We start from the raw sequence: 27,918 nt of genomic DNA, 5'->3' as shown, positions 1-27,918 counted from the left end.
TGGGAGGCCAAGGTGGGAGGATCGCTTGAGTCCAGGAGTTTGAGACCAGCCTGGGCAACAAAGTGAGACCTAATCTCTGCAAAAAATAAACACAATTAGTCAGGCATGGTGATGTACGCCTATAGTCCTAGCTACTTGGGAGGCTTTGGTGGGAGGATTGGTTGAGCCTGCAGTCAGCCAAGATTGTACCACTGCATTTCAGTCTGGGCAACAGAGCAAGACCCTTCCCACCCTCACCTACCCCCCTACCCGACAAAAAAAAAAAGCCCACAGTGAACATCTTATTCAGTGGTAAAAGACCGAAAGCTTTCCCCCTAATATCAGGAACATGGCAAAGATGCCCATTCTTGCCACCACTATTTCAACATAGTATTAAGAGTCCTGACCAGAGCCAATTTAGGCAAGAAAAAGAACTTAAAATCACCCAAATTAGAAAGGAAGAAGTAAAATTATCTTTGTTCACAGATGATATGATTTTATTTGTTGAAAACCCTGAGGCCGGCTGCAGTGGCTCATGCCTGTAATCCCAGCACTTTGGGAGGCCGAGGCAGGTGGATCACGAGGTCAAGAGATTGAGAACATCCTGGCCAACATGGTGAAACCCCATCTTTACTAAAAATACAAAAATTAGCTTGGGCATGATGGCAGGCACTTGTACTCCCAGCTACTTGGGAGGCTGAGGCAGGAGAATGGCGTGAACCTGAGAGGCAGAGCTTGCAGTGAGCCGAGATCGCGCCACTGCACTACCAGCCTGGGTGGCAGAGCGAGACTCCGTCTCAAAAAACACGAAAAACAAAACATAAATACTGCTGAAAAGAATTAAAGAGCTTACAAATAAATAGAAAGACATCCTGTGTTCATGGATTGGAAGACTTAATATTGTTAGGATATGAATTCTGCCCACAGCAATCTACAGATTCAACAGAATACCTATCAAAATCCCAACAGCATTTTTTTTTGCAAATAAAAGTTTCATCCCAAAATTAATTTGGAATCTCAAGGTACCGCTAATAGGCAAAACAGTTTTGAAAAAGAAGAACAAAGCTGGAGGACTCAAACTTTCTGATTTCAAAATATATTACTAAGCTACGGTAATAAAACTGGTGTGGTACTGGCATAACAACAGACATATAGACAATGGAATAGAGACTCCAGAAATAAACCCTTGCATATGTGGTCAGATGATCTTGGACAGGGGTGCCAGGACCACTCTGTGGAGCAAGGACAGTCTCTTCAACCAATAGTGTTGGGAAAACTGGACTTCCACATGCAAAACAAAAATTTGGACTCATATTTTACGCTATATATAAAAATTAACCCAAAGTGGATTAAGGACCTAAACATAAGACCTAAAACTGTAAAGCTCCTAAAAGAAAACTTAGGGGAAAGGCTTTATGATTTTGGATTTGGCAGTGATTTCTTGCATATGACACCATAAACACAGGCAACAAAAGCAAAAACAGACAAATGGGACTGTATAAAACTTAAAAACTGTGGTGCATCAATGAACACAGTCAACTTGAAAAGGCAACCTGTGGAATGGGAGAAAATGTTTGTAAATTGTGTATCTGTTAAAGTATTAATGTCCAGGAAGTAGAAAGAACAACAACTCAACAACAAAAGATCAAATATACAGATGAAAAAATAGGCAAATGACTTGAATAGTCATTTCTCCAAAGATAATAAACCAGTGGTCAAGACGCATTTGAAAAGATGTTCAATATCACTAATCATCAGAGAGATCAACATCACTAATCATCAGAGAGATCAAAACCACAATGAGATATCACCTCACACCCATTAGGATGCCTTCTATTAAAAAACAAACAGGGAATTATGAGTGTTAGTGAAGATTACGAGAAATTGGAACCATTCTTGTGCACTGTTAGTGGGACTGTAAAATGGTGCAACTGTGATGGAAATCAGCATGGCAGTTCCTCAAAAAATTAAAAATAGAATTACTATGTAATCCAGCAAACTCACTTCTGTGTATGTATCTAGAAGTATTCAATGCAGGGCCTCAGAGATATTTTCACACCTATGCTAATAGCAGTACATTCAGGATAGCTGTGAGGTGAAAACAACCCAGATGTCCTTGATGAATAAATAAAATATGGTATATACACACAATGGAATATTATTTAGCCTTAAAAAGGAAATCTGTCACATACTGCAGTGTGGGTGAACCTTGAGGATATTAAGTGAAATAAATCAGTCAAAAAAAGACAAATACTGTATGTTTTCACTTATATTAGGTATTATTACTGAAACACCAGGGGTGTATTCTCGGTCATGCTGCTTGCTGCACAGAAAGCCAGTCACTGAGACAATGAGTATTGCCAGGGAAGGAGGTTTTAATTGGGTGCTGTAGCTGAGGAGACAGGAACTCAGTCTCAAATCCATCTCCCAGGCTGACTAAAATTAAGGGCTTATATAGCAGGGAAGAGCTGTAACTACATGCAGGAAAACAGGAATTAGGGAGAGATAAGGAAGAGAAGTTGGTCAACAGGAAGCAGGAGGTCACTTAGGCAGTCATGATGTGTTGAGGGGTCTGAGGTTTCATTATTTAGATGCAGTGATCTGGTAAGTTTCAGTTCCTTGATATATCTGGGATACCTGATGGTTTCCTGAGAAAGGAACTCAGATAAGACAAATGTAAGTTTTTCACGTTTTAAGACTGGGAGAGTCAATTTCTATTTTTTTCAAAAGAAACTATAATCATCAGTTCTGTGGGACAGTTGGGTTGTTGGTGTCAGTATCAAAAATTACAAATTCATAGAAACAGAGGTAGAATGGTGGTTACCAGGGAATGAAGGGGAGAAATGGGTTGTTGTTGTTTAATGGGTATGGAGTTTCAGTTTTGCAAGATGAGAAGATTCTGGAGATGTTTCACAGCAATGTGAATATACTTAACACTTCTGTTACACTTAAAAATGGTTAATGTGGACCGAGTGTGGTGGCACATGCCTGTAATCCCAGTATTTTGGGAGGCTGAGGCCGGCAGATTGCTTGAGCTTAGGAGTTCAAGACCAGCCTGGGCAACATGGTGAAACCTCATGTCTACAAAAAATACAAAAATTAGCTGGGTGCAGTGGCATGCACCTGTAGTCTCAGGAAGCAGAAGTTACAATGAGTTGAGATGATGCCTCTGCGCTCCAGCTTGGGTGACAGAGGGAGACCCTGTCTCAGAAAAAAAAAAAAAGGTTAAGATGGCAAATTTTTGTGTATTTTCTATCACAAAATGTGTAGACAGAATAATATAACGAATCTATATGTATACAGTTTCAACAATTATCAGCTTATAACCAATCTTATTTCATTTCTGTCCTCATCTAACGCCTTGTCTGTTGATTAGTTTGAAGCAATTGATAGAGTTTTTGAGCTCTTAGAGTGAAGGGGTGGACCCTTAACATAGCTGGAAATCATGGGAAAGCTAGTGACTTGTGTGAATCCAGAAGAAAAGTGGTACTAGTAAGTGGAGTGATACGAAGCCTTTATAAGGAAAATCTAGAAACAGGAAATACAGTATCTTTAGAGTATCATTTTGGGGTTTCCAAGTATCTAAGAGGCAGATTAAAGAAATGGAAGTGAAATAGTTTTCTGAGACCAGACTTCGTTCTGAAATCAGACTACTAAAGTATGTAAGATACAAATGTGCATTTTTTACTTTGATAATTAGAGAATGAAGATCTTGTATATTCTAAAAAGTTCTCTGTTGTTTCTGTAATGTTGATTGCAGGAGGATATTCCAGGCTGTGATGTTTATTTTATAATTAGCTACTTTTATCAAGAATAATTAACAGAGCATTTGGGAAGAGTTTTGGCTTTTCTTCCCTGAAATCAAAATATAACTATTGAGAAAGCTTTGATTGTTGCTTATAAATGGAAGGAGTACTTGTCACTTCCAAATGACAGGAAGAACCATAGAGCACTTCTTTTTTTTTTTTTTTTTTTTTTTTTTTTTGAGACGGAGTCTTGCTCTGTCGCCCAGGCTGGGGTGCAGTTGCTGGATCTCAGCTCACTGCAAGCTCCACCTCCCGGGTTTACGCCATTCTCCTGCCTCAGCCTCCTGAGTAGCTGGGACTACAGGCGCCCGCCACCTCGCCCAGTTAGTTTTTTGTATTTTTTAGTAGAGATGGGGTTTCACCGTGTTAGCCAGGATGGTCTCGATCTCCTGACCTCGTGATCCACCCGTCTCGGCCTCCCAAAGTGCTGGGATTACAGGCTTGAGCCACCGCGCCCGGCCACCACAGAGCACTTCTACAGTTTGATTTATATCTCTGAAGTGTCATGTTCCTGTGAAGGAGCTGTAGTGGTTGACAGCTTGGTTCCTAGAACTGAGGAGGCGAAGCCAGCTGAGCTTCTAGATTGGGTGGGGACTTGGAGGACTTTTGTGTCTAGCGAAAGCATTGTAAATGCACCAGTCAGCAGCTCTGTGTCTAGCTAAAGGATTGTAAACACACCAATCAACACTCTGTAGAAAGGTACCAATCAGCACTCTATAAAATGGACCAATCAGCGCTCTGTAAAATGAACCAATCAAGCGGGATGTGGATGGGGACAAATAAGGGAATAAAAGCGGGCCATCCTCAGCCCAGTGCAGCAACCCGCTCGGGTCGCCTTCCAAGTAGTGGAAAGTTTGTTCTTTCGCTCCTGGCAGTAAATCTTGTTGCTGCTCACTCTTTGGGGCCGCACTACCTTTATGAGCTGAAACACTCACCTGGAGGGTCTGTGGCTTCATTCCTGAAGCCAGCGAACTCAGGAATCCACCAGGAGGAACAACTCCAGAGGCGCAACCTTTAAGAGCTGTGACACTTCCTGCGGAGGTCTGCGACTTCACTCCTGAAGTCTGCGAGACCACGAACCAACCGGAAGGAATAAACGCTGGACACATCTGAACATCTGAAGGAACAAACTCCAGACACACCATCTTTAAGAAGTGTAACACTCACCGCGAGGGTCCGCGGCTTCATTGTTGAAGTCAGTGAGACCAAGAACCCACCGGAAGGAATACATTCCGGACACAGAGCCGTGACTGGGACCATGTGAAGTGGGGACTTCATGTGATCCCCATCCGACATGACACCACTGCACTCCAGTCTGGGCGACAGAGTGAGACTCTGTCTCCAAAAAAAAAAAAAAGAAAGAAAGAAATTAGACGCCCCTTGCCATACAGAAAGGGAAATAGTGTTCTAGTTACAGGAAGCTTTTGGGCAATGCTGAGCTTGATGAGTTCGAAGAATCAAAAGAAGGCTAGTTTGTGGCTAGAACACACTGAGGGAGGGGAGAGGTGGGTAGTCTAGAATGAGATTGTCAAGTTGAGCACAGACCAGCCCTGTAAATCGTGTTAAAGAATTTAATTTTAAGTGTTTTTGTAAATAATTGAAAGATTTTAAGCTGGGTAGTGACGTGGTCTGTTTTATGCTTTAAAAAAGATGGTTCTTTTTTGATTTTAGATTGGAAAGGACTAAATGAGAAGCAGGACACGACTTAAGAGGGAAGATACTCAGGCTGGGCGTGGTGGCCCAGGCCTGTAATTCCAGCGCTTTGAGAGGCTGAGGCAGGCGGATCACTTGAGGTCAGGAGTTCGAGACCAGCCTGGCCAACGTGGTGAAACACCGTCTCTATTAAAAATACAAAAATTAGCCGGGTGTGGTGACACATGCCTGTAATCCCAGCCACTCTGGAGGCTAAGGTGGGAGAATTGCTTGAACCCAGGAGGCAAAGATTGCAGTGAGCCAAGATGGTGCCACTGCACCCCAGCCTGAGTGACAGAGCGAGACTTCATCAAAAAAAAAAAAAAAAAAAAAGAGGGGAAGATATTTAGTGCTCAGAGCCAGTACTGGCTTGGGTTAAGGTAGCGGCAGCGGCACAAGGAGTATGTAGATTTGGGAAATGTGTTTGTGTTTGGAGTACCAGGATTTGATGGTGGGAGGTGAAAGAGAGGCGTTAGGAATGACCCCTGGGTTTCTAGTATGAGCAAACTGGTATGCCACGTCTTGAGGGGGGGTGTGTGTAAGAGAGAAAAAGCGTGTGAGAGCACATACATATAAGAGTGAGTGAGTCTGGAATTCAGAAGACTGGCATGGGATAGAGATATACATTTGGGGGGAGTTGGCATATAGAGATATTTAAAGCAATAGGAATGAGTGAGAGAGGGAGAGAGAAGAAAGAGGGCCTAGCACTGTGATTTCATTTTACTATTGACTCTTTTTTTGAATTTAATCTTAGACATTAGAATAGATAAGGTTAGCTTTGCAAAATCAGTCTCATTTGCATTCGGCGTTCAGATACACTCGTGTATGTATGTGTGTATGTGTATATATGTGTGTGTGTGTGTGTATATATATATATATATTTTTTTTTTGATACAGAGTCTCACTCTCACCCAGACTATAGTGCAGTTGTGCCATCACAGCTCACTGCAGCCTCAACCTCCTGGGCTCAAGCGATCCTTTGGCCTCAGCTTCCCAAGTAGCTGGGACTACAGGCATGTGCCATCATGCCTGGCTAATTTTTAAATTTTTGTAGAGACGAGGTCTCACTATGTTGCCCAGGCTGGTCTCAAACTCCTGAGCTCTAGCAATCCTCCCGCCTCAGCCTCCCAAAGTGTTAGGATTGTAGGTGTGAGCCACCACGCCTAACCAGATAAGTTTTCTTAATGGGAGAGAAAGGGAGGGAGTTGCAGCTTTCTGGGAGGGTAGCGGATGAAGGAGTAGAGGAGGACTCAGGGATTTATGTGGTTCTCAGATTACTTTATTTCTGGAGTAGTTTACAGTATGCCTGTTGTGAATGTGTCTCATCCTTCATGTGTGTAGTGGGGAAAAAAGGTTGAGTTTCTGATCCTGAAGGTAAAGTTGATATTAATAGTTATCTAAAGTTTGCTACATTCTGACCCCTATCTGCCTGTCTGCATATCCACATTCATACCACTCCCAACCTCCATGCATGCTGTTTTCGATCATCATGGTCCTAAACCTATTATTTCCTTTTTCATTGGACAAATTATTTTAGGTGTGTGTTTCAGTCAGAGCTTTCCCTAGTTCTCCCAGGCAAACTCTGTATTTGTTTCTGTTTCCAGTGTTCATTGATTATAGCAATTATTGTATTAGATTCGCTGTTTCTTGGTTTGACTGTCTCCTCAAGAAACTAATCTTTTTGACATGAGGGATTTTTTTTTTCCTTTTTAAAAAGCATTTGAGGGCCAGGCATGGTGGGTTATGCCTGTAATCCCCGCACTTTGGGAGGATCACTTGAGCACAGGAGTTTGAGGCTGCCATGAGCCGTGATTGTGCCACTGCACACCACTCTTGGTGACAGAATGAGACCCCATCTCTTTAGAAAAAAAGCATTTGAGTGTTTGAATTGCCATCCTGTCTTTCTTTGAAGAGTCAAATACAGCTTACATCATCTTCAGGTAAAACAAAATTTTGGGTTCAGAAACTATAGGGCATAAGAAAATACTTGAACTGGGCACAGTATCTCATGCCTGTAATTCCAGCACTTTGGGAGGCCAAGGTGGGCAGATTGCTTGAGCTCAGGAGTTCTTCCAGACCAGCCTGGGCAACGTGGCGAGACCTTATCTCTGCCAAAAATACAAATAGCTGGCCATGGTGTGTGCCTGTGGTCCCAGCTGAGACCAGGAGGATTGCCTGAGCCCTGGAAGTCAAGGCTGCAGTGAGCCAAAATTGTGCCACTGCACTCCAGCCTGGGCAACAGAGTGAGATCCTGTCTCAAAAATAAATAAATAAATAAATAAGAAAGAAAATGGTTGAAAATGTCTTTCCTGTGCCTTTGGAGTCCAGGATGAGGTTAAAAAAAAATGTTTCCCAGATCTATTTTCATAGGTAGTTAAAATATACTTTAAAAAATTACTATAAGGTAGTGTCTAAAGTGTATTCTTATCCCCAACGCTTAATACTATTTAAAAGAAAGATTTATTATTGAAGGAAATAGAAATTGACTTAATGGAATTGTTTTGGTTATTTGAATTGTCATTTCTGTAGGGTATTTGAGAATGTTAGGTTTTATTTGGAATCATTGATAAACAGAAGATAGATTAGAATAGAAATATTGTACCGCTTCATTGTTCCTAGTCTACAAATTGATTTATGCTGTTACTCAGTTTATGTCTCTCTCTCTCTTTTTTTTTTTTTTTTGAGGTGGAGTTTCGCTTTTGTTGCCCAGGCTGGAGTGCAATGGCGCAATCTTGGCTCACTGCAACCTCCGCCTCCCAGGTTCAAGCGATTGTCCTGCCTTAGCCTCCTGAATAGCTGGGATTACAGGCATGTGCCACCACGGCTAATTTTGTAATTTTTTTTTTTTTTTTTTAAAGTAGAGATGGAGTTTCTCCATGTTGGTTAGGCTGATCTCAAATTCCCGACCTCAGATGATCCACCTGCCTGGCCTCCCAAAGTGCTGGGATTCCAGGCATGAGCCACCATGCCCGGCCCAGTTTTATGTTTCTTGTATGTATAGTAAAAAGTAGCAGTCTCTTTCTTTACATAGTAAAAAGTAGCAGTTTCTTACTTTTTTTTTTTGAGACAGGGTCTGGATCTGTTGCCCAGGCTGGAGTGCAACAGCACTATCTGGTCTCACTGTAACCTCTGCCTCCTGGGTTCAGGAAGTTTTCCTGCCTCAGCCTTCCAAGTAACTGGAACTACAGGCACACGCCACCACACCCCAGCTAATTTTACATTTTTAGTAGAGATGGAATTTCACCCTGATGGCAAGGGTGGTCTTGAACTCCTGACCTCAAGTGATCCGCCCACCTTGGCCTCCCAAAGTGTTAGGATTACAGGTGTGAGCCACCACGCCCAGCCTAAAAGTAGTGGTTTCTATACCTGTCATTATCATAATATTTTACTGCTTTGAGATATGTATAGTGGAGCTTTTTTTGTTAGATTTGAAGAGAAAATTAGACGATGAATTCATTCTAATTAAAAAAAAAAACCTAAATTTTAGGCCAGGCGTGGTGGCTCATGCCTGTAATCCCACCACTTTAGGAGGCCAAGGTGGGCAGATCACCTGAGATTAGGAGTTCGAGACCAGCCTGACCAACATGGTAGAACCCCGTCTCTACTAAAAATACAAAATTAGCTTGGCATGGTGGCAGGTGCCTATAATCCCAGCTACTTGGGAGGCTGAGGCAGGAGAATGGCTTGAACCTGGGAGGGAGAGATGGCAGTGAGCTAAGACCATGCCATTGCACTCCAGCCTGGGCAACAAGAGCAAAACCCCGTCTAAAAAAAAAAAAAAATAGGCTGGGCGCAGTGGCTCACGCCTGTAATCTCAGCACTTTGGGAGGCTGAGGTGGGGGGATCACCTGAGGTCGGGAGTTCAAGACCAGCTTGACCAACATGGAGAAACCCCGTCTCTAGTCTCTACTAAAAATACAAAATTAGCTGGGCGTGGTGGTGCATGCCTGTAATCCCAGCTACTTGGAAGGCTGAGGCAGGAGAATCGCTTGAACCCGGGAGGCGGAGGTTGTGGTGAGCCAAGATCGCACCATTGCACTCCAGTCTGGGCAATAAGAGCGAAACTCCGTCTCAAAATAAATAAATGAATAACCTAAATTTTAAAATAAAGAAAAAAATCTTTGGCACTCTACCTTTCAGCTGTCAGTGGAAACCACTTAGGTAGCTGTGAAACAATTCTGCAAATATTTTATGGAATTCCGTATTTGCCAGAGTATAATAGAAAAAACTAGGCCGGTACTGGACTGGGCGTGGTTGCTTATGCCTGTAATCCCAGCACTTTGGGAGGCCGAGGCGGGTGGATCACCTGAGGTCAGGAGTTTGAGACCAGCCTGACCGACATGGTGAAACCCCGTCTCTACTGAAAATACAAAAATTAGCCAGGAGCTTATAATCCCAGCTACTCAGGAGGCTGAGGCAGGAGAATCACTTGAACCCAGGAGGTGGAGGTTGCAGTGAGCCGAGATCATGCCATTGCATTGCACTCTAGCTCCTGAGGTCCTGGGCAAGAGAGTTAAGACTCCATCTCAAAAAAAAAAAAAAAAAAAAAAAAAAAAGAAGGCTGAGTATGGTGGCTTATGCCTGTAACCCCACCACTTTGGGAGGCCTAGGCAGGTGGATCAGCTGAGGTCAGGAGTTCGAGACTAGCCTGACCAACGTGGAAAAACCTCATCTCTACTAAAAATACAAAATTAGCTGAGCGTGTTTGTGCATGCCTGTAATCCCAGCTACTTGGGAAGCTGAGGCAGGAGAATAATTTGAACCCAGGAGGTGGAGGTTGCCGTGAGCCGAGATCATGCCATTGCACACTCCAGCCTGGGCAACAAAAACGAAACTCTGTCTCAAAAAAAAAAAAAGAAAAGAAAAGAAAAGAAAAAGAAAAAAGAAGAAACTAGCCTGGGCTCAGTGGCTTATGCCTATAATTCCAGCACTTTGGGAGGTTGAGGCAGGAAGATCCGTTCAGGAGTTTGAGATCAGCTTGGGCAACATAGCAAGACCTCATCCTCTACAAAAAATAAAAAAAATTAGGCATGTTGGCATATGCCTGTGGTCCTAGCTACTCTGAAGGCTGAGGCAGGAGGATCTCTTGAACCTGGGAGATCGAGGTTGCAGTGAACCATGATCATACCACTGCAGTCCAGCCTGGGTGACAGATCACAAAAGAAAAAAAAATACTACTCGAGTCAGCAAGTACATACCGCATTTCAGAGCCTCAGCTTGTATACTGCATGTTATTCTGAAACTACAGATCTCACTTAGCTTTCTAATGAAAAATTTTTGTTTCTTCCTTTCTTTTATAGGAATATATTTGTCCCAGATGTGAATCAGGCTTTATTGAAGAAGTGACAGATGATTCCAGGTATTGTACAAGCTCATGAATAAGTCAGACATTATATTATCAAAACTATTTTCTCTCAGCATGGACTGAGTAAATTGAATTTGTTTTATAACTTACACTCTACAGAGAGAGCGAGAGTGAGAGAGAGAGACAAAGAGAGTGTCAGTGAGTGCATGAGCTTGCACAAAAGAGGGCAGAAGAATGGGAGAGGAAAAAGAAAGAAAAATGGGAAAATTTGGAAAGTAATAAGATAGCAGATGTGGTGATATGCACTGCTTCTGATTGTATGTGGCATTCCATGTACAACTGTACGCATGTCAGAGTAAATCTGGTAAGTTTTCATTTATTAGCTGAGACTTGGGGGCTTATCTTAGATTATTAGTTGGTTTTTAGTGACCACTCTGATGCCTGAAGGTAAACTGCTGTTATACCTCTTTGGTGGGTTAGGGAGTGACTTCTGACATAGATACCTAATCAGGTAAACAGGCTGTTCTAGTCAGGGAAGCTGATTGTTCCTCTACTTTGAGGAAGCCTTGAGTCTCTTGTTCTTATTAAGATTATTTGGCCAGTGTGGTGGATCATGCCTGTAATCCCAACACTTTGAGAGGTCGAGGTAGGTGGATCACCTGAGGTCAGGAGCTCGAGACCAGCCTGGTAGCCTGGTCAACATGGTGAAATCCCATCTCCTCTAAAAATACAAAAATTAGCCACGTATAGTGGCGGGTGCCTATAATCCCAGCTACTTGAGAGGCTGAGGCAGGAGAATCACTTGAAACTGGGAGGCGGAGGTTGCAGTGAGCCAAGACTCCAGCCTGGGCAACAAGAGCGAAACTGTGTCTCAAAAAAAAGAAAAAAAAAAGATTGTTGCTGTCAAACTTAGGCCATCTTTCCAGTGTAATATTAATATATGGGTTTGCAGTGCTTGGAATTTGTTCTTATTGGCCTTAGTAAAGGTATACAGCTGATAAAAAGGGGAAATATTTCTGGAAGTGACTTACATATTCTTTTTTTGTTTATGTGAACAAAACTATAAAATGTGTTTTCTTGTTTTTTTTTGTTTTTTGTTTTTTGTTCTTTTCTTGAGACAGAGTCTTGCTCTGTTGCCAGGCTGAAGTACAGTGGTTCGATCTCGGCTCACTGCAACCTCTCCCTCCCGGGTTCAAACGATTCTTGGGCCTCAGTCTGCCCAGTAGCTGGGACTACAGGTGTGCGCCACTGTGCCCTGCTAATTTTTTTTGTATTTTTAGTAGAGACGGAGTTTTGCTGTGTTGACCAGGCTGATCTCGAACACCTGGCCTCAAGTGATTCGTCTGTCTTGGCCTCCCAAAGTGGTGGGATTACAGGCATGAGCCACTGTGCCCAACCTAAAATCTTTTTTTTTTTTTTTTTTTTTTTGAGACGGAGTCTCACTCACTCTGTTGCCCAGGCTGGAGTGCAATGGCACGATCTTGACTCACTGCAACCTCTGCCTCCCAGGTTCAAGTGATTCTCCTGCCTCAGCCTCCCAAGTAGCTGGGATTATAGGCACCCGCCACCACGCTTGGCTAATTTTTGTATTTTTAGTAGAGATGGGGTTTTACCATGTTTGCCAGGCTGGTCTTGAAGTCCTGACCTCATGATCTGCCCGCCTCAGCCTCCCGAAGTGTTGGGATTACAGGTGTGAGCCACTGCACCTGGCCTAACCTAAAATTTTAATAAATTTTAAAATAGCATTGATAGGATGGCCTCTTTTGGTAAACACAATGGCACATTTGTTCTTTTGGGGCTATTTGGTTAAACATTGGTCTGAAAATTGAAGAAATACTGACTGGTCAAAAAGAATCTGTAATCTGAAGCATCTTAATCTTGGAGTGACTTTGGGGATTTTAATGGCAGTAGGTAATTCCTTTACTGTTACTGTTGGCAGAATCTAAAGTTTGAAGGTACCTTCCACAACCGGGAAAAACTACACATTTTACAGTATGTACTATTAGTTTTACTTTACTAATGATTGGTGATTCTATGTGTAAACAAGCTGGAGCTTCTGGGGCAATATGTGGCATGGGATCTATTTTGATACAGTTAAATGTCATCTTGGTTTTAAATAGTACAATACCAACACTAAACCTTTAAGAATAGCATGACTGCAAAATTAGCAGTTTTGTGTGGATGGCATGCTAACTTGGGATAGCTTTTTGTTTGTGCCATTATAATTGCATCAAATACTTATTTCAGGCACTTATGCTCTGCATGTGCTAAATAAAGGATATATTGGTTGTGGGGGAACGATTAATGGGCTTATTTTTTGCCAAGTTTTCAAGTAGTAACCCTGGTTTCTTTAGGCAGATAGTACTTTTATGCAAATACAGTTATAAATGAGAATGAATAACTATAGGATGAATCTTTGCCTAGCAGGGAACTATGGATTCTGTGGTTTTTGTTCTTAATTCTTTTATGTGTCTTTGTAGATCAAAGGTTGTCTTATATAGGTGCTATTGGTAGCAGTTTACTCATACAGACTGTGTGTTTTGAAAGAGATTAGTGTTTTACATGAAAGAAGATATCTTTTTCTTAGAATCCTTGTTTAGAGGCAGTATGGTATTTCCTTCTATAAAGTTCATAAATATTTGCTGATTTAAATATTTAGCAGTTGCAGTGGTAAGTAGTGGAAGGGTAAAAACCAGTAAGAGGAGGTTCTCACATGTAAATATTAGATGATGGGCGTCATCTGCTCTTAAACTTCCATGTAGAGGAGCACACTGTAAGTTTTCTTAAGCTTTGTAACATTTCTCAGAACAACGTGGTGCTTCTATTATCCCTTCTCTATGATTAGCTCTATTACTCTTAAAATGTAAAGGAATTTTAAGGAAAGCGAACAGTGAGGTAGCTTCAGGGAGAGCAGAACCCCAGAAGATAAGAGTTGCAGTTTCAATTACCAAGGATATTTAAATCCCTGAAACTGTGTAGTAAAGGCAGGAAGGAAGAGTCCTGGAAACCTGTCTGGGCTTGAGCAATCAAATGGATACATAGCCACTCAACTTAGTTTTTTATGGTATGTGGTAGTTCAGTTAGCTCTTTATTTAGCATAGATGTACAAGTACTTTTGGGCTTGTTATACATTTGGAGTGATTTTTACAAAAGTGGTTTTCTGAAATTAATAGAGGTATTAAATGGTTTCTAATCATGGAATAAGGCTTGAGAATGATTGCATAAAGAATGGCATTAGCTTTGCTTTTTCATTTTTGGTTTCAGACTAACTAGGGTGTGTGTGTTTCCTCAGTGAGCTCAGCACAATGCTTGGATTGGTATTGTAATCCTACAGATGAAAACTATTTGTAGTAGTTTGTGAACTTATCATTGGGGTGAGTGTTTCTATGTTTGTGTGCTTAAGTGTGTCTCTTGAGGTAAAAGTGGTATCCAGCAGTTCCTGTGATTCTTTCCATTCCCCCTTCCTGGATGTGTTAGCTTGTTTTCTTTGTTCTTTGCAAATTTCATGAGGACAATGGGATTTAATATTTCTCTCCACTCTTCAGGGTCCTTGGGAATAGATAGTTATTTTATCATTTTCACGTGATTAATTCAACAACTTTTATTTTTGAGTCTCAATATAGGATATTGACATTGCAGGGTTTTTAAAGGTGATAGTACTGTGTAATGTCTGACACTTAATGAACACTCTACGTGTATTTGAGAGGCATTAATAAATTGCAGTCTTTGCCTCCTGAATTTATATTGATGAAGGAGGCAAATGGGTTGAAATGGATGCAGCACATCCTAGATATTTATAATACAAGGTAGGTTTTAGAATCAAAGTGAGAGTGCAGAGGGGTGTGGAAGAGTCTTATTTGGTTGGTGAGTACAGAAAGGCTTGAGGGAGGAGGTAGCATTTGAGTTGGGTCCTGAAAGGTGGGTAGGGGGAGAAATATTTATTGAATCCTTTTATAGTGTTTTAAACACAGTACCAGGCCCCTTACGTTACTACATTTAATCATTCCTAAGACATATTAACTATTGTAGCTGCACATGTTTTGTTCATCTGGTGGTTGAATGGTTTTTTAGTGAAACATTTTGTTTTGTTAGTGTTTTTTGAGGATAAATGTTTTTCTTTTGATAGGTCAAATCTGAATTGCATTGCTGGCTGTGGGTCCTTCTTCCTTCTCTATGGTGACTTCTCCAATTTTCACTGGATTTAGCCTTGAAAATCACTTGATTTTGTGGTTTATGATACTTCTCATAGATTAATTTACATGCCAGTTATTCATAATTTCCTTTATAGGTGTTGTGTTGGGATGAGTTATTTTTCCTTATTGGGCTTTGTTCTCATTATGCCATTCTATATTTAGCTTCTGGGAGGGGAGCTTGTTCCTGGGAATAGAATCACCACTCATTCCTTTTCTCTTTAGTTTTTTAGGTGGTGGCGGCAGTCGGATAGACAATAGTACAACAACACATTTTGCAGAGGTAAGTTTTCCTTTAGTTGTAGGAATTCTTTGAGAAGTGGTTAGGTGTTAAAATCATGGCAGATACTAATTTTCCAGTGTGGCAAGACATCAGAGTTTAACTGAATGTATAAGAAAAAATGTGGGCCAGAGTAACCCTTGGGAAGGTTTGTGTTTTCAGTAACTGGGGCTTGAGCATGTTACCTTTGATAAACCCTTGTTTAGGAGAAAGTAATAGCCTCAAACTGTATTCTTTTAAACTGGTAGTGTTTTTAATTCTTGTTTTCTACTTCGTTATTGTACATACAGTGTGAGAATAAAAAGCTTGTGCTGTTTTTGAAATAACAGTGTTGCAGACTCTGCTTTAGTGGTGTGACAACCAGGTAAAGTGCAGGCCAGGATGAGTTGTCGAAGTCACAATGAAATAGTCTTCAACCTTGTACAGAGGTACTGGTTTCCAGGGCTTACCTTTAGTCAACACAGTAGTTTGGTGTAGATTAAGGATACATTTACTTGCCTTTCAGATCCCAAGATGGGGTCTGTAAATAATTTCTATGTGTTCTTATAATGTGGCGTCCATATTTTTTGGGAAAAATCTTAACTGTGATTTGAAAATAGGGTATTAGTCTTCATTCTTGAATACCATTTTATATTAAATCCAGAGTAATTTTCTTTTTTCACTTTGTCCATTGACCTAAAGTCTCTTTAGTTGTCTTTTTTTAAAAAAACCATTGTAACTATTTTTAAGTGTATAATTCAGTGGCATTAGTACTCTCTGTTTTTAATCATTTAGAGACTACAGCCCAGAAGGTACAAACCTGCCAGCCTACAAAAAACACTGATGTTTTTCTTTTGCTTGTTTGTATGTGTACCCTATATTGCCATACAACTTGTTCAGCTCTAGAAAGCTGACAGATGCTAAAAGTAAGAAATAAGTTAAATCCCATAATCAGGATTTCTTTGTTTTAGGATCACATTAACCTTTTCCAGAGATAGCTGAAGTGCCTAGAGAGATAGCAAAATATTTCACTGTTTTGTATGTAAATTGAAATTGTACTAGTAGTATATTTGAAAAGTGATATTTAAGAAGAAGCCTGTAAAACCCTAAGCTTCTCTCCCTTATTATTTGAAAATTGTTTTAAGACCTGTAGCCCCCACATTTTGATGTTGTTAGATTTACCAACATTGTGTGGGTAATGGTCCAGTTCTATTTAGGGTGGTTTTTCTGCTTATGGTCTGTACTACTTCTTAATATCCAGTATTAAGAGTTTTGGTTAACTCTGAACTGCCCAGGTTGATTAGAGTGATTCCAGACAGATCATGTTTTGAACTTCCATTTTTATTTTCTCATTTTAATGAATTGAAAAACGTTATTTAAAATGTATTCTGGGCCAGGCATGGTGACTCACGCCTGTAATCCCAACACCTTGGGGGCTGAGGTGAGCAGATCACCTGAGGGCTGGAGTTCGAGACCAGCTTAGTCAACATGGTGAAACCCCATCTCTACTAAAAATACAATAAATTAGCTGGGCATGGTGACATGTGCCTGTAATCCTAGCTGCATGGGAGGCTGAGACACGAGAATTGCTTGAACCCGAGAATTGCTTGAGGCAGAGGTTGCAATGAGTCGAGATCGCACCACTGCATTCCAGCCTGGGTGACAGAGCGAGACTCCATCTCAAAAAAATAAAATAAAATAAAATGTATTCTGTTTGCCAGTCCTGAAAGCCTTTGTGATTTCAGTATTCTTTTCTCTTGTGTGTGCTATTTGTGATAACACAGATTGTCACTTACTGATTATGCATATGCAGAAGAAGAAATTTCATTTGATTTTTCTTTAGTGTTCTCTTTTAGGTAATGGAAATAGATTGGTCTGCCAATTTTGTAGATATGACTCACCAGGAAGAGATGCATTGAGTAAGAAGAAAAATAAATATATGTAGTCAGTTACCTAACTTTAGTAATGCTAAATCCGACACTGATGGCATGAGTTATCCTTCAGGTGTTAAAGTAATTTTGCTGATTCATAGCTTGTAACTTCATATTCTTTAGATGTTGCCAGGGATTTTTAAAAAATTAGCTAAGAAGTGTATGTGTGTGTGTGTGAGTGTTTGTGTGTGTGTGTGTGTGTGTGTGTGTGTTTAAGAGATGGGGCTTTACTGTGTTGCCCAGGCTGGACTAGAACTTCTGAGCTTAAGTGATCTTCCCACCTCAGGTTCCCTAGTAGCTGGAATTACAGGCAGGTGTCACTGTGCCTGACTAAAAGTATATATTGAATGTTTCATACATAGCACTCTCCTAGAAATAGGGCCAGGAAGTAAATGTCATGGTTGCCTTGCCTGAAAGGAACTTAAAATTTAGTTGTGGAGCAAGTGAAACACTTAAGAAAACAGGGAAGGCTGGGCGTGGTGGCTCATGCCTGTAATCCCAACACTTTGGGAGGCCAAGGCGGGTGGATCACCTGAGGTAAGGAGTTTGAGACCAGCCTGGCCAACATGGTGAAACCCCATCTTTACTAAAAAATACAAAAAATTAGCCAGGCATGGTGGTGGGCGCCTGTAAGTCCAGCTACTCAGGAGGCTGAGGCAGGAGAATCGCTTGAACCCAGGAGGCGGAGGTTGCAGTGAGCGGAGATTGCACCACTGCACTCCAGCCTGGGCAATAAGAGCGAAACTCTGTCTCCAAAAAAAAAAAAAAAAATGTACAGAGTATAATAAATTTATTGTGGGATATATGTAACAAGTATAGTAGAAGGAAGAGATAAGGTGGGCCATGGTCTTGAGGAGAGGTCATATAACAGTGATTAAGAGCACAGCCTCTGGAACCAAATTGCCTGAGCTCAAATCCTGTGTCTGCCACTTATTGGCTGTGTAACCTGGGCAAAGTTACTTAGAATCTCTCAGTGCCTCTCTTGTTTCCTTGTCTGTAAATTGGGGGAAATAATCATCCTTTCCTCATAGGGATGTTATGATGATTAAATTGAGTTAATACATGCTAGGTGTGTAGACCTGACTGTGCCTACCATCTAGTGAGTGCTTGATACATTTTAGCCATTCTTAAGACTTCATAGAGAAGGTAAAACTTGGCACTGGAGCCTTGAAGAGTAGGTGGAATTTAGATAAGCAAAGATGTGAAAATTATCTCAAAATAATATTCATAAGCTGTAAGGTTTTATGCTTATGTCGCTGAAGAAAAAACAGAAATAAAATTATATATAGAAACTAAAGTTGTTTTTCTTTTCCCCGCTTTAGTTGGTAATTTCAGCAAAGACTTATGCTCAGGTTTGCTCTATTTTTCTTTAGCCGGAGCTACTTGTACAATGAGGTGGTTATTTTCTATAAGTAACATTTACTGATAGCTGAATTCTTAAAATACTGACTGTATTAGAAGAGGCTCATTCCAAGAAAATTTCTGACAAAATCGGTATTGACTTTTTTTTAAAAAAATGAGACTGGGGTGGGAGATAAGAGACTAATGGGATAGAGAGAAGGTAGGGGAGGGTTGCCAGTTACATGGGAGCAATGTTTGAATAATGTGTGAGGGCCAGTGGAGAGTGAATCTGAAAATGTTGCTAGCAATTTGTAGAGAGAAGACATTGCTATACTAAGCTCCTGCTGGTAATCTGGAAAGTGAGCCCCATAGCTACCTGAAGGTTTCATTGATTACTTGCACTTCTGACCATGACCTGGTGCCAGTGGGTCATCTGATCTTAGAGTCTCAGCTTACCTGAATGGATCACTTCAGTGCAAGAGTGGCTCTGGCGGCTGCCTCAGATTAGGAGAAAATAAGATACATGGCTTTCTGGAAAAAAGAGCTCTCAGGTATGCACAAGAGGGCAGAGTGCTCTGAGCTGTCTGATTTATATGTATTTAAATAAAATTTGTTTTTGTTACATAAGCAGCATTATAGTGGCAGTAAAAAAAATTAAAAATATGTATCTTCAGTTTCACAATTTTTTTTTTTTTTTTTTAAGACAGAGTCTCACTCTGTTGTCCAGGCTGGAGTGCAGTGGTGCAATCTCGGCTCACTGCAACCTCCGCCTTCTGGGTTCAAGTGATTCTCCTGCCTCAGCCTCCTGAGTAGCTGGGGCCACAGGCGCATGTCACCACGCCTCGCTAATTTTTTGTGTTTTTAGTAGAGACGGGGTTTCACCATGTTAGCCAGGATGGTCTCAATCTCCTGACCTCATGATCCGCCCGCCTTGGCCTCTCGAAGTGCCGGGATTACAGGTGTGAGCCACTGCGCCCATTCGAGTTTCACTATTCTAAGAGCTCCCTTTTTCCATACATTTCCTTTCAGATTTTGTCCTAAGGTGTAGATACTGAAAAATAACAACCTTAAGCTTTTTTGTTTTTGTTTTTTTGAGGCGGAGTCTTGCTCTGTTGCCCAGGCTGGAGTGCAGTGGCATGATCTCGGCTTACTGCAACCTCTGCCTCCTGGGTTTGGGTGATTCTCTCACCTCAGCCTCCTGAGTAGCTTAGATTACAGGCCCCCGCCACCTAGCGTGACTGATTTTTGTATTTTTAGTATTTTACCAAGTAAAATAATTTATAATTTTTGTAATTTTGTATTTTACCAAGTTGGCCAGGCTCGTCTGGAACTCCTGACCTCAGGTGATCCTCCCGTCTTGGCCTCCCAGAGTGCTGGGATTACAGGCATGAGCCACTGTGCCTCGGCCTAAGCTTTTTTAAAAATGAGAAATATCTGCCGGGTGTGCAGATCACGTGAGGTCAGGAGTTCCAGACCAGCCTGACCACTGTGGCGAAACCCCCCCATCTTTACTAAAAATAAAAAAAATAACTGGGTGTGGTGGTGGGCACCTGTAATCCCAGCTGTTCGGGAAGCTGAGGCAGGAGAATCGCTTGAACCCAGGAGGCGGAGGTTGCAATGAGTTGAGATCGCACTACTGCACTCTAGCCTAAGCAACAGAGCAAGACTCTGTCTCAAAAAAAAAAAGAAATATCCCATATTCTCATTACTTGATTATAGCTTTATGCATTTTTTAGCATACTTCTCATTTCTCATATGCATACCTCATAACTGTTTAGAGTTGCTGTCATAAGAGTATATCGTATTTCTGCCTCTAAAAATTTACTTGGTATTATGTCATAAACCTTTTACTTGTCTCTCTATAGTTAATAGAATTATAGCTGGACATGGTGGCTCACGCTTGTAATCCTAGCACTTTGGAAGGGTGGAGGCAGGCGTATCGCTTGAGCCCAGGAGTTCAAGACTGGCCTGGGCAACATGGTAAAACCCTGTCTCTACAAAAATAAAAATAAAAAGTTAGCCAGGTGTAGTGGCATATGCCTGTAGTCCCAGCTATTCGAGAGGCGGAGGTGGGAGAGTCTCTTGAGCCTGGGAGGCAGAGATTGCAGTGAGCTGAGATCGTGCCACTGTACCCCAGCCTGGGTGTCCAAGTGAGACCCTGTCTCAAAAAAAAAAGAAAAAAAAATTTAGGACTTCATATTCTTTAATGGCTACACTATATTTATTGAACTATTATCCTGTGTTAGGCATGTCTAGTTATATATGATGGTTGATCATTGATCATACTTCTTCTATCTAAGTCTACAACATACTGAGAAATAAAACAGAACACCGGACAGATGGATATAAAAATTTAATTTTTATTCAGCTGAATTGGAACACAAAGTTGAACTGTGGCCAAATGGACATCCTAAGTTTATACAGGATGACCTACCTGAGAATTAGAGTCTGCAGAGCAGGCACACATAATCAGAACCTCTTATTTTGCATTTGTGCAACTTCACTTGCAGGAGAAATGTGAAATCATTAGAGATTAGACTTTGCTATTCACTAATCAGCTACATCATTCCTCTGTTGAAGAGTACATACAATACGATGCCCTTTACATAAAATTCTAAAAAACGCATACCACAGAAAGATCAGGGGTTGCTTGGGGATGGGGAGGGGCAGGAGGGAAGGATTATAAAGGCACACGAGGAAACATTTCGGAGTGATGAGTGTCTTCCTTGCTTTGCTTTAATGTTTTCACAAAATCACCTGTGAACTTTTTGGAGATTACGTTTCTAAGGTTAATAATTATAAAATTATTTACCCTTAATTGACTCATCTTTATAGACTCTAATATTATTTTTTGAGATATAATTCATATACTATGTAATTCACCCTGTTAAAGTATACAACTAAGTGGTTTTAGTATATTCACAGAGTTGTACAACCGTTTACCACTGATTTAGAACTTTTTCATCATCCGCAAAAAAATCCCTATACACCTTAGTAGTCACTACATACTTCTCCACAGTTCTCTCAGCCCTAGGCAACCACCAGTCTATTTTCTGTCTCTATGGATTTGCATATATAGGATATTTGTTATAAATGAAATCACGTAATAGGTGAACCTTTGTGACCGACTCTTTTCTACTTAGCATACTGTTTTCAAGGTTCATCCATGCTGTAGCGTGTATCAGTACTTCATTCGTTTTTATGGCTGCATAATACTACATTGTATGGATATTCCACATTTTATTTATTCTTCATCAGTTGATGGACATTTAGGTTGTTTACACTTTTTGCCTGTTATGAATAATAATGCTGCTCTAAATATTTTTGTACAAGTTTTTGTGTGATCATATGTTTTTAATTTTCTTGGTTATATAACTAGGAGTGAAATTGCTGGGTCATTTGGTAACTGTTTACGTTTTTGAGGACCATACCATAATATTTTAAGAAGTGCTGATGTGATCATGGTTAGTGTAGAGCAAGTTCTGCTAAATGGAAGATATTGTCCATCCTGTTTTTTATTTTGAATGTGAAAGTAGTTCACCCCAAATATTTTCAGAAATACTGTCATTGTACTTATATTCAGAGTAATGTTTTCAGGTTTTCAAGGCAAAACTTGTCAAACTGTCTCTGTGATTCTTTAGACTATTTTAGCAAAACTCTATGATAGTGTTCCCTATTAGTTTTTACTTATGTAAGCTGTGTCCTAAATACCCAGTTTTGTTGTATGAGCTTTTTTTTTTTTCTTTTATGCTTATCTAAGTCTACTCAGAGACAAATGACCTGAAGCTATTTTTATCCTTAGTGCTGATTTGGTATAAATTTGTGAGGTGTGCTCTGCTGTCCTGTGTTCTTTGGTCAGGGTACACTATTATTTTGAGATTAAAATAGGCCACAAATACATTGACTGTTACTATTAATTTGCACTAATTTGCACTTTCTATACAAGTTGAAAAATGCCTCGTTATGATGTTGAAGCTGTTTTTTTTTGTTGTTGTTGTTGTTGTTGTTTTTTTTGAGACGGAGTCTCGCTCAGTCGCCGAGGCTGGAGTGCAGTGGCGCGATCTCGGCTCACTGCAAGCTCCGCCTCCCGGGTTCACACCATTCTCCTGCCTCAGCCTCCCGAGTAGCTGGGACTACAGGCGCCCTCCGCCACGCCCGGGTAATTTTTTGTATTTTTAGTAGAGATGGGATTTCACTGTGTTAGCCAGGATGGTCTCGATCTCCTGACCTCATGATCCACCCGCCTTGGCCTCCCAAAGTGCTGGAATTACAGGCGTGAGCCACCACGCCTGGCTGAAGCTGTTTTTAAGCATGGATCCTTTAGAAATTTTATATATTATTAGGTGTGATAACAATTTATAGTCATCTAAAAGTATGTTAGTATCAAAGCAGATTATTATGAACTTGGTGCTTGACTTTTCTTCCAGTCAAGATTTTAAATATTTTATTTTTAAATTATAATGAAACTAATGGTTACTTTGAGAGTTGTTTTCTGTGAGCAAATGTTGTGGAATCGTATATAGTAAGGGAATCATAGTTCTTCTTGTAATTATCTTCGTGAGATAGATGATTGAGAACATGGAGGAGTCTGCTCGTACTTTTTCACTTATTGAAGACAAGTATAGTTTTAGGTTTTTTTTTTTTTTTTTTTTTTTTTTGAGACAGAGTCTCGCTCTGTCGCCCAGGCTGGAGTGCAGTGGCGCGATCTCGGCTCACTGCAAGCTCCGCCTCCCGGGTTCACGCCATTCTCCTGCCTCAGCCTCCCGAGTAGCTGGGATACAGGCGCCCACAACCGCGCCCGGCTAATTTTTTGTATTTTTAGTAGAGACAGGGTTTCACCGTGGTCTCGATCTCCTGACCTTGTGATTCGCCCGCCTCGGTTTTAGGTTTTTAAATCTTGCGTTTACTTTGGAATTTTGGGTCAAGAGAATTCTTGTGTTCTAGACAATTTTTCAGACTAGAAACCAGTGATCTCTAATAGATGAAGACTGTAACTGGAAAGTAAAGGGAAATAAGGCAGATTTGATAAGAAGTGCAAATGGCAGTTAAAATGAAAAGGTGTTTTATGTCACCAGTATTTAGAGAAATCTTTTTTTTTTTTTTTTTTTTTGAGACAGAGTTTCATTCTTGTTGCCCAGGCTGGAGTGTGCAATGGCGCGATCTTAGCTCACTGCAACCTCTGTCTCCCGGGTTCAAGCAATTCTTCTACCTCAGCTTCCCAAGTAGCTGGGATTACAGGCATGCTCCACCATGCCCAGCTAACTTTTTGTATTTTTAGTAGAGACGGAGTTTCACCGTGTTAGGCTGGTGTTGAACTCCTCACGTCAGGTGATCCACCCGCCTCAGCCTCCCAAAGTGCTGGGATTACAGATGTGAGCCACTGTGCCTGGCTGAGAAATCTAACTGATGTTTTTACTCTGCATATTACTTTTTGCTCTTCAGCTTATGTATTGGACTTTTTAAAACTTTTAAAAAATGTTGGTCAGGCTGGGTGTGGTGGCTCATGCCTGTAATTGCAGTGTTCTAGGAGGCCAAGGTGGGTGCATCACCTGAGGTCAGGAGTTCAAGACTAGCCTGGCCAACATGGTGAAACCCCGTCTCTATTGAAAATACAAAAATTAATTGGGCACGGTGGCAGACGCCTGTAATCCCAGCTACTCGGGAGGCTGAGGCAGGAGAATGGCTTGCGCCTGGGAGGCGGAGAATGCAGTGAGCCAAGATCGTGCCAGTGCACTCTAGACTGGGCGACAGAGCGAGACTCCTTCTTAAAAAGAAAAAACGTTGGTCAGAGTAGTGGTAAATGTAAGCTTTTATACTCTGGTAGGAGTCTAAATTGGTACAGTAGCCCCCCCTTACCCTGTGGTCAACCAGGGCCTGAAAATAGGTGAGTATACCACAATAAGATATTTTATTTTATTTATTTTTATTTTTTTGAGACAGGGTCTTGCTCTGTTGCCCAGGGTGAAGTGCCATGGAGTGATCTCGGCTCACTGCAATCTCAGCCTCCTGGGTTTGAGCGATTCTTATGCCTCAGCCTCCTGAGTAGCTGGGACTACAGGTGTATGCCACCATGCCTGGCTAATTTTTTTATATTTTTAGTAGAGACAAGGTTTCACCATGTTGGCCAGGCTGGTCTCAAACTCCTGGCCTCAAGTGATCCTCCCACCTCAGCCTCTCAAAGTGCTGGGATTATAGGCTTGAACTACTATGCCCAGCTACAATAAGATATTTTAAAGTGGGGCACAGAGGCTCATAGTTCAATCCTAGTACTTTGGGAGGCTGAGGCAGGAGGATTACTTTAAGCCAGATATTTGAGACTAGCCTGAGCAACAAAATTAGACCGCATCTCTAAAAAAAAAAAAAATTTTTTTTTAAATTAGCTAAGTGTGATGGTACGTCCCTGTAGTCCTAGCTACTTGGGGGATTGAGGTAGGAGTATCACTTGAGCCTAGGAGATTGAGGCTGCAGTGAACCATGGTCGCGCCATTGTACTCCAGCCTGAGCGACAGAGTTGAGACCTTGTCTCAAAAACAAAAACAAAAAACCACATTCACAAAACTTTTATTATTATATATTGTTATAACTATTCTATTATTATTGTTAATTTCTTACGATGCCTAAGTTATAAATTAAGTTATAAGTTATAAATTAAACTTTACCATAGGTATGTATGTATATGAAAAAACATAGCATATAATTAGGATTCTGTATAGCTCACTGTAACCTCGACCTCATGATCTTGAGCTCAGGATCCTGGGTTCAAGTGATCCTCCCCACTCAGCCTCCTGAGTAGCTGGGACTTAACGGTGCATGCTACCACACTCACCTAATGTTTAAATTTTTTGTAGAGACAGGATCTCACTGTGTTGCCCAGACTGTTCTTGAACTCCTGGACTCAAGTGATCCTCCTGCCTTGGCCTCCCAAAGTGCTAGGATTACAGGCATAAGCCACTGTGCCCAGCCTGTTTTTGGGTTTTCTATGTACACAAATTATTATTAAGAGTTCAGCAAATTTTCTGTATACTAAGGTCAGTATACAAAAATCAGTTGCATTTCTGTTACCAGGAATTAACTATTAAAATACGGAATTTTAAAAAAAGATACTAAGGCAATTAGAAAGTCAGTTCAATGGGAAAATGGACAAAAGACATGAAAGAAGAGAAGACATAAAAGAGAAAGAATAGAGATTTAAAACTGATTTAGTTGAAACAACTGATGAGTGCTGAAAAAGTAAACTCTGTGTGATTTAACAAGAATATGATTTAAATTTAAGAAATAAATGTGGCTGGGTGCCATGGCTCACGCCTGTAATCCCAGCACTTTGGGAGGCCGAGGTGGGCGGATTACTTGAGGTCAGGAGTTTGAGACTAGCCTGGCCAACATGGTGAAACCCATCTCTACTGAAAATATGAAAAATTAACCGGGCATGGTAGCACATGCCTGTAATCCCAGCTTCTCGGGAGGCTGAGGCAGGAGAATGGCTTGAACCTAGGAGGTGGAGTTTGCAGTGAACCGAGATCGTGCCACTGCACCCCAGCCTGGGTGACAGAGCAAGACTCCATCTCAAAAAGGAAAAAAAAAAAAAAGAAAGAAATTTTTGGATTTCTAAAACATCAAAAAAAAAAAAAAAAAGAAAAGAAAAGAAAGAAAAAGGCTGGGGGGGGCGCAGCAGGGAAGAGAAGACATAGGAATGGCTAGTAAATATTACATGACAGGATGTTTAGCCTTATTAGTATATTAGTATCAGAGAAAGCAAACTAAAACCACAATGACAGGGTGATGTCAGTGAAATGGCAGAGGAGGAGCTTCTGGGGGTCATCCCTCTGCAGAAACACCAAATACCTTGACAAAAAAGTCAGAATCAAGCTTATCGAAACTCTGGAAAGATAGTCAAAGGTTTACAGCAGCCAAGCAAATACTTCGCCAGAAGAAAGGGCACTGAAACAAGATAAGAGATCTTTGTAGCATTTTAGCTTACCCTAGCCTCACCTTCCTTCCTGGTATGGCTGCAGTCTTGAAGATGAGAGCCTGTGTTCCCCATGCTGGTGCCTGATTCCAGAGAGTGAACCCTCTTCCTCCTAAGGGGTTATGTGTTCTGTTTTGTCCTTTCCCCGAAGGACTGCCACTAGGGGCAAAAATCAACCAACCAACTAACCAACCAACCAAACAAAAAACCAGGGCAAACAATAAGGTATTGAAAGCCTGAGAGGAAAAGCTGTAGAGTGAGTTTTTGTGGAGGAATAGGAGCTTTGAAAAGCTGTTGTGGATGAGAAACTGGAAAGCCAAGTGCACAGCTCAGGGCAGTATGCATGCTCAGAAAAGAGAAGGCCATTAGCTTTCACCTTGGCTTGTCTTTAGGTTCAGCACAAGCAGGAAGTGAGTATTAAGGCAGATTTATAAAGGCCCTGGCTGAGTTTTGAAGGAGTGCCCCAACAGCTAATCAGCAAAGACCTGGCGAGCATTTTACTTTTCTTTTTCTTTTTTTGGGACGGAGTTTCACTCTTGTTGCCCAGGCTGGAGAGCAATGGCACGATCTCGGCTCACCACCACCTCCATCTCCCAGGTTCAAGCGATTCTCTTGCCTCAGCCTCCCTAGTAGCTGGGATTATAGGCATGTGCCACCATGCCCGGCTAATTTTGTATTTTTAGTAGAGACAGGGTTTCTCCATGGTGGTCAGGCTGGTCTTGAACTCCCAACCTCAGGTGATCCACCCGCCTTGGCCTCCCAAAGTGCTGGGATTACAGGTGTGAGCCACCGCGCCTGGCCGTCTTTTTCTTTTTTTGTTTCTTTTTTTTTTCTCTTTGGTTTATTTGTTTGTTTTGAAATGTGGTCTTGCTATGTTGCTCAGGTTAATCTTGAACTCGTTGACTCAAGCGATCCACCTCAGCTTCATGAGTAGCCAGAATTATAGGCACACACCACTGCACCCATCTCTTTTTGTTTTTGTTTTATTTTTTACGCATTATAAATGTTCAGTTTTTTTAAAAAAAAATTTCGAAGCATGTGAAGAATCTAGAAAATATGCCTCATTCACAAGAAAAAAGAAATGAACAGAAACTACCCCGAGGAAGCACTAATACTAGAATTACTAGACAAAAAGCTTAAATCAGCTGTCTTAAGTATACTCAAAGAGCTTAGAGGACACCATGGACAAAGAAGTAAAGGGATTCAAGGTAATAATATCTCAACAAATAGAGAATATCAGTAAAGAGATAGAAGTTTTTAAAAGTAAGCAAATAAATTTTGGAGCTGAAGATTACAATAATTGAAATGAAAATTCACTAAGGGAGCTCAACAAAAGATATGAGCAGACAGAAGAATCAGTGAACTTGAAGATAGGTCCACTGAAATTATACAGTTTGAAGAGCACACATTTAAAAGATTGAAGAAAAATGAACAGAGCCCAAGAGATGT

General features: G+C 41.1%; 1 protein-coding gene and 1 pseudogene across 2 annotated transcripts in view; both read left to right on the top strand.

The window, feature by feature from the left end:
- LOC126931509 (neuroblastoma breakpoint family member 3-like) overlaps positions 1-27,918 on the top strand; it is an 833,099-nt pseudogene that overhangs the window by 499,399 nt on the left and 305,782 nt on the right. The gene's annotated exons all lie outside the window — the stretch shown is intronic.
- Positions 1-27,918, top strand: part of RNF115 (ring finger protein 115) — a 146,153-nt gene that overhangs the window by 87,284 nt on the left and 30,951 nt on the right. The window contains exons 3-4 of the mRNA XM_050751184.1: positions 10,778-10,836; positions 15,198-15,255. Of these exons, the coding sequence (XP_050607141.1) occupies positions 10,778-10,836; positions 15,198-15,255 (117 nt within the window). The remainder of the gene's footprint in view (positions 1-10,777; positions 10,837-15,197; positions 15,256-27,918) is intronic.

This window comes from Macaca thibetana, chromosome 1, assembly GCF_024542745.1.
Source record: "Macaca thibetana thibetana isolate TM-01 chromosome 1, ASM2454274v1, whole genome shotgun sequence".
In the NCBI taxonomy this organism is placed as follows: Eukaryota; Metazoa; Chordata; class Mammalia; order Primates; family Cercopithecidae; genus Macaca; species Macaca thibetana.
This window is presented reverse-complemented; position numbering and strand designations above follow the sequence as displayed.